The 9920-nt window shown below is 26.4% G+C and overlaps 1 protein-coding gene across 3 annotated transcripts; it reads right to left on the reverse strand.

Annotated features, from left to right (window-relative positions):
• Positions 1-213: 213 nt before the first annotated feature.
• Positions 214-9620, reverse strand: LOC100160425 (rho guanine nucleotide exchange factor 7). Of its 3 annotated transcripts, XM_008187317.3 has the most exons (12): positions 9252-9620; positions 8462-8555; positions 7953-8079; positions 7702-7873; positions 7421-7639; positions 7139-7337; positions 6494-6715; positions 4683-4761; positions 4472-4593; positions 1938-2047; positions 1231-1317; positions 214-773 (listed from the first exon to the last, which is right to left on the reverse strand). In XM_008187317.3, exons 2-11 carry the CDS (start codon positions 8525-8527, stop codon positions 1314-1316), a joined length of 1320 nt encoding a protein of 439 aa, XP_008185539.1. In that variant the 5' UTR covers positions 8528-8555; positions 9252-9620; the 3' UTR covers positions 214-773; positions 1231-1313. The 3 variants fall into 3 exon arrangements, with proteins under 3 accessions (XP_008185539.1, XP_029346787.1, XP_029346789.1); XM_029490927.1 differs by lacking the exons at positions 214-773; positions 1231-1317; positions 1938-2047 and adding an exon at positions 3993-4275; XM_029490929.1 differs by lacking the exons at positions 214-773; positions 1231-1317; positions 1938-2047; positions 9252-9620 and adding exons at positions 3993-4275; positions 8255-8278.
• Positions 9621-9920: the final 300 nt, after the last annotated feature.

The following is a 9920-nucleotide window of genomic DNA, read 5'->3' on the forward strand; positions in this document are numbered from 1 at the left end:
ATTTAGTATTTCTAAAACACATGTAACTCCAATAATAAATAAAAACATATTGAAGAATTAACCTTTTTCAATTTAATTTATTCTCTTTTATCTCTATAATAATTATAATGTGTACGGCTTGTACACCGAATAGTAATATTTATTAATATAAATAATAATAATAATATATATATTGTAATGGTAAATATATTTATTTTGTTTTTGTTTGACACAGTAAAAATAAAAATAAACATTTAAAATAAGTTTTACTTCAGTTCGCTGTTTTTAAAGTTGAAACTAATGAAATAAGCTTAATGTCATATACACAGTTGAAGTCTTATCTAAGAAAAATTGTAGGGGCCCATTTTTTATTTTTGCAGTGAGGAGCCTAAATTGTTGTTACGCCACTCATAAACAGTGGATTAAATTGAGAGATTGTCAACAACTAATGAGTGCTATGAAACATTATTTGATAAAAATAGTCAACGATACAATTATTACAAATGTTACAATAATATATTTTTATAATTTTCTTTAAAATATAACATGATATATTATGATTTAATAAATTAATTCATTGTAATACAGATATATATTTAATTATTTAAACAATTTATAAAAATGTACAATATAGTAATGTAGTATAAAATGACAACTTAAAATTAAAATTAACATATTCATTAACAAATTGTATTTAGGTCCTTTTGGATTTACTTAATGTATGAGAAGTAACAGTCAATGGCAGATTTTCAATTTAAATTCCAGCAATACAATTCTGTTATAAATTTAAATTCCTGCAATGCAATACTGTTATAAATTTACATTTTCCCACCAAAAGTTAAAATGGAACAACACATGCAACAGTAAACTTTTATTTAGCTACATCTGAATTTAATATTTATCCACATTAAACATAAACTCGTTGAATTAATATGATTTTATACAGGATAATCATAATAAATAAAAATTAATGTATACATACATAAAAGGACATAGGTAAATATTAGTATCAAGCAATAATTTTCAAATTTTCAAAATTGTACTTAACAGGAAATAGATTTTTAGTATAATATATTGTTAACATATCAGTTATAATTATTTAACATACTACTATCCATTGCCTAAAAAATATTATTCACAGCCTTACAGCATCATTAAATTAATTAAATTATAATAAAATTGTGTTTAGATATATTTAACTGCATAAGTTGTTTCATATAATAATTTACAACAATAACAAAGAATGATCACCTGAACTAGCATGCCGTGATTTTGTATTTGAACAAAATGCTTCAAATACTCTCAAGACTTTCCCATCATCTTCAAATGTTCTTTCAGCTAAATTAAAAAAAATAAACAGGTTTTTTAAATTTATAATCAAAATTTTGAACTAAAACGTCTACAACAATTAAATTACTCGATCTAATAAATTCAAATTTAGGTTGTGAAAAACAACATATTAATCTTAAAGTTTAATTTAAAAAGGTAATATTGTGGTAATAGCCTCATCTATAATTGGTATCAACGAGAGTCGCGAGTATTTGTCAGAGGAGCCATAGCACAGAAGAAGAAATAGAAATATAATATAGAATAATAATAATGAAACATTAAATTATTATCTTCCTGAGAGCCATCAAAATATTGCCACAGACGAAGGAGGATGAAAAATGTTGAATACCTCTGCTCTGACCTATACAGTCAAAATTACGAATTATATTATTAAAGCCACTGTAGTAACAATAACACTACCTGTGTATCATACAATTATGTAATTTGGCTATTTAAAATTGATTTGGTCGATTGTTAAAAACGAGCCACTTAATTCTATATGCTGCGTCTGCGATTAAAGTCTGCGCACGCTTATGATTATACAGTGAGGTGTAGAGAATATTTTTATAATAATGGAGAGTAGGAAATACAATTCATAACTTTATAAGTCTATGGAAATATATACTCACATCTTTTTGCTACACAGATATTTTTTTTCATTGATGTTGTGATAAAATTGAAGTGGTGGAATGGGTCTAAGTCTTGTCACATCCCAAGCTAATCTATTAACTTTTTCCATCTAAAATAAAATATGATATTTTTAGTCAAAAATCTTGAAGATTTATGTACAGTTCTCTAATCATTGTAAAATAGTTATGTATAATAAGTAATACAAATAATAATTTTTAAAAAATTTTATTTTACAGTTAAAAAAAAAAAATATTAACCACGGCAATTAGCATGACAAATATAAATAGTAAATATTCATTATTCATTTTATTTTTAAATTTTAAATCATTACTGTTAGTCCATTATTAAAAGTAGGGTTGTAAAAGCATAGACATTATATTATGTTAAAATGTATGCTAATAGCATCGTATATGATGGCATGAAAATCACTATCTAAATAATTTAATACACATTGGTGGTATAGTTAAGTCTGTAATGATCGGCTATGTGATTCTAGGCATTTATAATATTGGTAGTATTTAAAAGCTAAATTATTAAACACTACCATAATGACAAAATTAAAAAAAAAAAAAGAATATTTTGATTTTGACATAATATACAACAATCAGTAGCGGCTTGGGTTTATATGCACAACTGTATAGTACACTACTTTGGTAAATATGAAAAACGACAAAAGAAGAATTTTAAAAACCATATATTAATTAAGTGAGTACAAATAAAAATATTTGTTGTGATGTTTTAATAAATCCTGATAACTTTAAGAAGAACATAATATTTCTATAGAATAAATGTGTAATATTATAGTGTTTTATACTCGGGTTATATATCAGGTAATTTAATTGTATTTAAGAGGAAGCAACACCCAACATGTGTTGTCTCAATCTTACAAATACGTAACATACCAAGTTGACGCTCAGAAATTCAAGTTGTATACCATTAGCTTAAAAATTAGAGTGAATCGACCTATTATGAAACTTGATGGAAAGAACATTATCTGTGTTTTGTTTGAAGTTTTTTTTACGTTAATTCAGTTTTTAAGTAAGTTATAGCGTGTATAATAAATGTAAATTAAAAATGCTCATAACTCACTTTAAAACTGAATTATCGTATAAATACTTCCAACAAAACACAGATCATGTTCTTACCATCAAGTTTCTTAATAGGTTGATTCACTCTAATTTTTAAGCCAACGCCATACAACTTGAATTTCTAAGCGTAAATTTGATATGTTACGCTTTTGTAAGACAGAGACAACACATGCGGGTATTGCGTCCTCATAATGGTCAATAACTTTTAGTATATGTAATATGTATAAATAATTTGGTGGCAGGGTGGTTCCATGGCTAAATTTGGTTAGATTATGCTGGCATTTATGTAGTAAATAGATTTTTTTTGTTGTGATACTGAAGTCATGAGGTACATACATTTGTTCCCACAACAAATTTGAACCAATACAAGCCGCTACTGTATACAATCAACTATCTTATTGTGCATTCGTATATAATAAAAGGATATTTATAAAAAAAATCAACTCGGCAAATGTCAGATGTTAGTTTCAAACTGTATAATTTGTGTGACACAACTAGCAACACAATCACAGTCAAATATAAATTAATATCTTGCCTGAATCACAACTGCCAGGAGGTCCCTGTAGCTTTTTTTTGAGCCACCAATGTGCATAAAGTTCAGAACGAAATGTAACACCTTTGTCAAGTGGCTTATGTGTTTTATTATTCAACAACAATGAATCATCTTCAAAGATACATGAATTGATATGTAACGATGAAGAACATTTACACAAGTTTTCAGAATTGCTAATAGATGTTTCAGTAGGCGGTAACGGTGATTGTTGTGTAACAGGAATAGTGATATCCGCCAACCCAGAATCAGATGACCTTAAACTGTTATGATCTTTAAAATAAAAATATTGAAAATCTTGACTTGTTTCAGTATCTTCTTCATCGTCACAATTGTTATCATAACAGTAGGACGTTTTTAAATTACACAAGGAAAATGTACTATCCTGATTATCTGATAAATAAATATCATCTTTATTATCTGAATTTAGCAATGGAACTGTCAAATGTTTTGGTTTTAGATTTTCAATATTAGATTCATAGTTCAAAAAATGTTGATTATAATTATCATTCATATCTTCTTTGTACAATGTTGACATAGTTAAATCTTGACAGGCTTTAGTTTGAATTGGAGTGAACAACAGCTTTTTTCCATAAATAACTTTTCCATCTTCTTTAAAAAGCATTGATGAGCAATGTCTTGGTGATGACATATTATAACTATTCGATACATTAGGTTTGTCATTGTGTTGTGTTCCTTCTAGACAGTGTTGTTTAGTTTTACAAGAAGAATAAAATGCGCTATGTTGATTAGCATAGCGCCTAACAACTTTTGATGTATCAATATTATTTATGTATTGTGTGTAAAGAATTAATTTCAAAAGTGATCGAGTTATGACACCCTTGCATACTAAGTGTGCGAAATAGTCACTAAGACGACCAAGGCTTAGACTTACTGATTTGCTAGATGTAGTATTAATGACACTCTTATTTCCTAATTGCTTGTTAATTTTTTGTATCCAATCAATTTGCTCTTCTTTGGACTGACAAACAGCAACAATATGATCAATTAAAGGCCCTATAGATATAAATCATAATTTTTAATCATAAGTTTAAAAATAAAATTGATATTATTATTAATCTATGATTACTGAACAAATATTTTACCAGATATTTCAAAAGCATTTTTAATGGCACCATTATTTTCTAATTTCTTGACACAAATTCCACTTAATGGCAGTTTACCCTAAAAAAAATATATATAAGTATAACTATAACTGAGTCTATTTACAATTTATTAAACAAATATAATTAAATTAAAATGATTCAAGAAATAAAAAAAGCGATATTATTTGTATTTTAAGAACTAATTATTACATTTATTCAGAAGACATTATACCAACATTCACTGTATTTATCTTTCCAATAAGCAACACAGAACAACTTAAGTCTATATTTAAATCACAATTATGTGTCAATAGTGGCAGCTCGTGAGTTTTTAATGAAGTAGTGCACATCCAAAAAAAATATAACCCATATTATATATACTATAAATTGTATTAAATAATTGTTTACAAATTTTATTTATTTACCAATTAGCTTCTATTTTGTTTAAATTTTTAAACAGAAACACTATTGTTGTTTTGATAATGATCGACTAACATTATTTATCAGCTGATAGTCGGAATATAATAAACGAATGAGAGTAAAAATATGGCGCGGCGACGTGGAAAATAATTCGCTTATTCGCTAATTCTATTATAACACGGGTTACGTGTTTCGACTTGTTATAATTTTTATACTGTACAAATGTGCACAGCGATTATGTGCACTACTGCACACTATAATACACACCAATATTGTTTCGTCGCGAAAAACCGCCTAGCTGTTTGGTCATCGAAATAACCATTCCAAATATTATATTATTTTCATAATATTCTGAATTCATGTTTTTTTTTTATTTTTAAAAATAATTCTAATAACACTTAGTACTTAGTTGTATTATTATGATTTATGTTTTCAATTTTTCTTGAGTTTGGGTAGGTAATGCATGTATGTACATGTAAATAATAGTGAATATTGCTAGTCTGTGTTGTATATCAACATTCATTAAAACAGCTGGATAAAATTAGTATGATTATCAAATATCAACATAACTGGTGGCGGTTAACAAAGAAAAAGGGCCAAAAGATTGAAGACAATTGACATTTGACATCAAAGAAATAGTAATTAAGATTAATATGGATTTGATTCAACAGTTTTTATACAAATTTTACATGTTGATCCACAAAATACACAGGCAGTTGATATAGAAATAATTGATAATGAATTTAATAAATTATGAACTAAATTTTGTATTTAAAATCAGTCAAGGTTTGCTGTCAACAACCACCAGACTCCGGATATTTACTGTAACATACATAACTCATTGACAAATAGAGGCAGTAAATGTTACTATAGTGTTGTCATAATAAAAATACAGTGATTGCCGCTTAAAGTAATCATTATAGTACAGGACAAAACAGATAACACAAAATGACTGATAAGACTAACCAACAATTAAAATATGTTCATAATACAGCCCATACCATAGATCATATACCTACTATGGATGGACTATGTCCTGATAACTTGAAGCACATATAAGCGACTAGTCTCTGACATAGACTTGTTGTGTGCATGCTTGAAGAGAAATTTACGATATTTATCTATATGAATTGATGCCCATGAATATAAACCAATAGCTAAATATGTGATGGTTCACCTGACAAATGCGCACATCAAGTATATCTTTCAGAGACTCGTCGCTTATATGTGCTTCAAATAGTTCACACAAGCAAGATGAGCATGGCTCCATCCATAGCATATGTTCTAAGGCTCGTACTTACACTTTTCAATAACATACAATTAATAATATTATTAATATTAACTGTGATATAATAAGCAGAAACCATTGTAATAATAAATCCTTGGCTTACTTCATAAATAAATGAACTTAATCTTTGGGAGACTGATAAAATAACAAGATGGGTAGAAAACAACATTAGATATCTATCTTTATGCTCTGCACCAAATGCAACAGAACCAATTTTAATTGCATCGCCTAAACTTAATGCGTCAGTGCCTTCCCATCCTTGTACAACTCCACTTAATATTGATAATTCCAATTCTTTTTGTTTCCTTGTTGATAAGCATACATTCTGAAAAATTAAATATATAATAGTAATTTATTTTAGCATATTCCTATTGTAAATATATTAACAAGTTAAGTAAAATCATGATGTACCTACTTAAAAAAATGTATTTTATTTAATAATTTTAATTGTGTATCTTTTACTTAGTGAAACGAGCAAAATATTAGTTTTATGTAGCTTATTTTGAAAGCATTATTTTAATGATAAAAAATCTCAAAAAGTTATGTAATTAAATTTTTTTTGGAATTTAAGATAGTCAGAGAATGTAATTTGTTTAATCTCTCAGTGATAGACAATTGACTACTATATAAATTAACTTAATAATTTTATATTTACAAAAAACGATTGAACTAATTCAAGTTCATATGTTGTAGGTAGTAGCAGTTATTTAATTGTATTTTATTTTAAGTGATACAAAAATCTACAAACCGCAATTTCTTTGTAAATGCTGATCGATCGCTGAGTATCTCCTCTATCAACGTGACTTTCTTCAAGGTGTCTTTCGAGCTCTTGGAGCATCCCACTATACTTGTCTAATCTTCGGAATGGTTTGCTTAATGACACAGTGAGTACTAAAATACCAGGACTAACTGCACCTTGTGTTTCCATTATTTGGTTTAATTCATCTCTAAAATGTTATCGTGTAATGTATAAGGTAAATTAATTAATCAATAATCATTTTAACCAAATCAAATTATTTATAGTACATACTTATATTTATCAATAATATTAACTGCTCTGGGATGAGAAGCACAATATTGCAAATGTACACAACGAATAAAAGATGCTTTGTTTAGAAACAGTTTGCCTATTCTTTGATCGGACTGCGGTAACCCAGAGACTTGTTCTAACGATTCCAGAAGTCCTTCATGAGTTTTTGAAACTTCTTCAATATTATTTACTAATTGATTATACTCATCAATAGTCATTCTAAAATGAAATTATTATTATAATTTATATTTAAATTTAATAATTATAATAAAATGTAGTACATATTTGAGTTTTTTAAAGGAATTAAAAAACTTTGAATAAGTGTCTTCAATTCAGTGACATGTGCTCTTTCAGATTCCACAATATCCATGACAACCACAGCTCGGTTAGCTCTTAACTGTTCTGTCAAATCTATTGGTATGTTTGGCACTTTGTTGTTTGTAATATTCTCTCCTGCAATACAATTTACATTATTTATGCTATTAAATATATTTATATAATAGCTATAAATTAACTTAAATTAAATTTTTACCTTGAGGTTTATATTCTTTGACATAATTTGATGGAAACCAACCAGTTTTTTCTTTAAGGGTTCCTTCCCACCAGCCACCATCTTCTTTTTGAGTGACAATCACAATATCCCCTTTTTTCAAACACAGCTAAATGCAAGATATTAGAATGATTTGGATAACAATTTTAATATTAAATAAAATATAAATTTATTGATATATAATATATATTCTGGACTTTCGTGCATTTATATACGTCTTCAAGCTCTATTAATAAATAACACTTAATGATTATAAAATATATGAAAAAAAAAAAAAATCATACCATTACGTTGGTTCAAGGTCTCCTCTAAGGGATATAAAAGGATTAAAGACATGAAAATATAATATTACAATTCAATGAATATTGAAGCAAATTAATATTATTGATAATTAATAAAAATATAAACTAAGATTAAATAAGCAGTAATAAAAATATCAAAATGACATTGAATTTATGCACAAGCTCAATGATTTCTACAAATAATTTTACCTCATCATTATTTTTTCCTTTAAATGAATATACAGCTTGAACAAGTAGTGGCTCATTAGTGGTCATTTTGGATTCACTATAAAACCTTCATGAACTGTGACAAAATAAAATAAATCAACATATAAAAACATATAAAAACAACAACTTTATATATTTAAACTGAGAAGTAAAACTAGTAATGCCTCATATTTCTCAGAAACAAAAAAAAATATTATTGATAAAAATGATTGTGAACTTCATAGTGCTTGTTATAAATAAGCATACCTAGGAATATGTATTTTGGCAAAGTTACAGTAATGACAAAATAAAATATGGTATGACTATATGAGTGCGTTGGGAATGTTGGATTCAAGCCAATTCATGATTGAGAATGTAACATTTGGGTTTAATTTTTACCGTAGGTATTAACATAATACGTTGGGTGGAAAAATAATATATATTTAGACCGGGCACAATAATAAATTGATTTACATTAACAAAAATAGTTGTTTGGTCTCATATTAAATTACATTTTAATAAAATATTAATTTAAAAACATATTGTAATTATTATACTAAATAATTAAAACCCATGTATTATATTAATACAAAAACCTTTAACTTTCAGATACCCACAATATTATTTTATTTATATTGATACTGTATCTAAACTATTAATTTAATGCCTATTTATGTGAAAGAAACTATTACATTATATAGGTACCTAGGTACTTACTATCCTAATCACAGATTACCACCTATACAAATTAATAATATTATTGTCAGTGTAATAAATAATTATACAAACTCACCCATAAATGTGTGTATTTAATAAACTATTTATACAAAAATTTGTGGACTAATAACACTTAAACGAACAACTTCATAACTATATGTTAAAGTATATATTTTCAAAAAAAACATTTAAGGTAATGTTACAAAATTTTATCTTATAATATGTTATATCATAATTTCTATTGTTTTAAAACTACAGATGATACTCAGATTCTGTAGTTAAGTACTGTTAAAAAAATAATTCACAATTCAAAATTATTTTAAAGAATATAAGTATTAATTAGCTAATGATAAATTACTTGTTGCAAAATGTAAACAGGTGGATTAAAAAAGTCTATGATCATATTAACATTTAACACTAAATAAAATAAACATTTCGATGTCAAATGCCCAGATAAGTGATAAGACATCTTATCAATAACAAATGTGACCAAGTGATTATAGAAAAATATCCAAAGAAATTATATACAAAAAAATAATGTATAATATATGGCATTCGTGCCTTAATGATTACTAGGACACGGATTTAAAATATATTAAATGAAAAATTTTTTTCTCAATGTCGTAAAACATGTTTTATTACCAGGATTGGGATTTTATAGCATTTGCATATTACTTATGAGATGCTTAAAAAATAGTAGAGTAAGCTAAAAATGTGTTTCGTGATACAGAGAACTTAAATTAAA

Source organism: Acyrthosiphon pisum, chromosome X, assembly GCF_005508785.2.
Source record: "Acyrthosiphon pisum isolate AL4f chromosome X, pea_aphid_22Mar2018_4r6ur, whole genome shotgun sequence".
Classification (NCBI taxonomy): domain Eukaryota; kingdom Metazoa; phylum Arthropoda; class Insecta; order Hemiptera; family Aphididae; genus Acyrthosiphon; species Acyrthosiphon pisum.

Coding starts and splice junctions, on each gene's coding strand:
- LOC100160425 (XM_029490927.1), bottom strand. CDS start 8,527: ATGACCACTAATGAGCCACTACTTGTTCAAGCTGTATATTCATTTAAA. Junction 8,080..8,461: donor AAGGAAAAAATAATGATGAG/GTAAAATTATTT, acceptor TCTTGCATTTAG/CTGTGTTTGAAAAAAGGGGA. Junction 6,716..7,138: donor GCATTTACAAAGAAATTGCG/GTTTGTAGATTT, acceptor TTAATTTTTCAG/AATGTATGCTTATCAACAAG.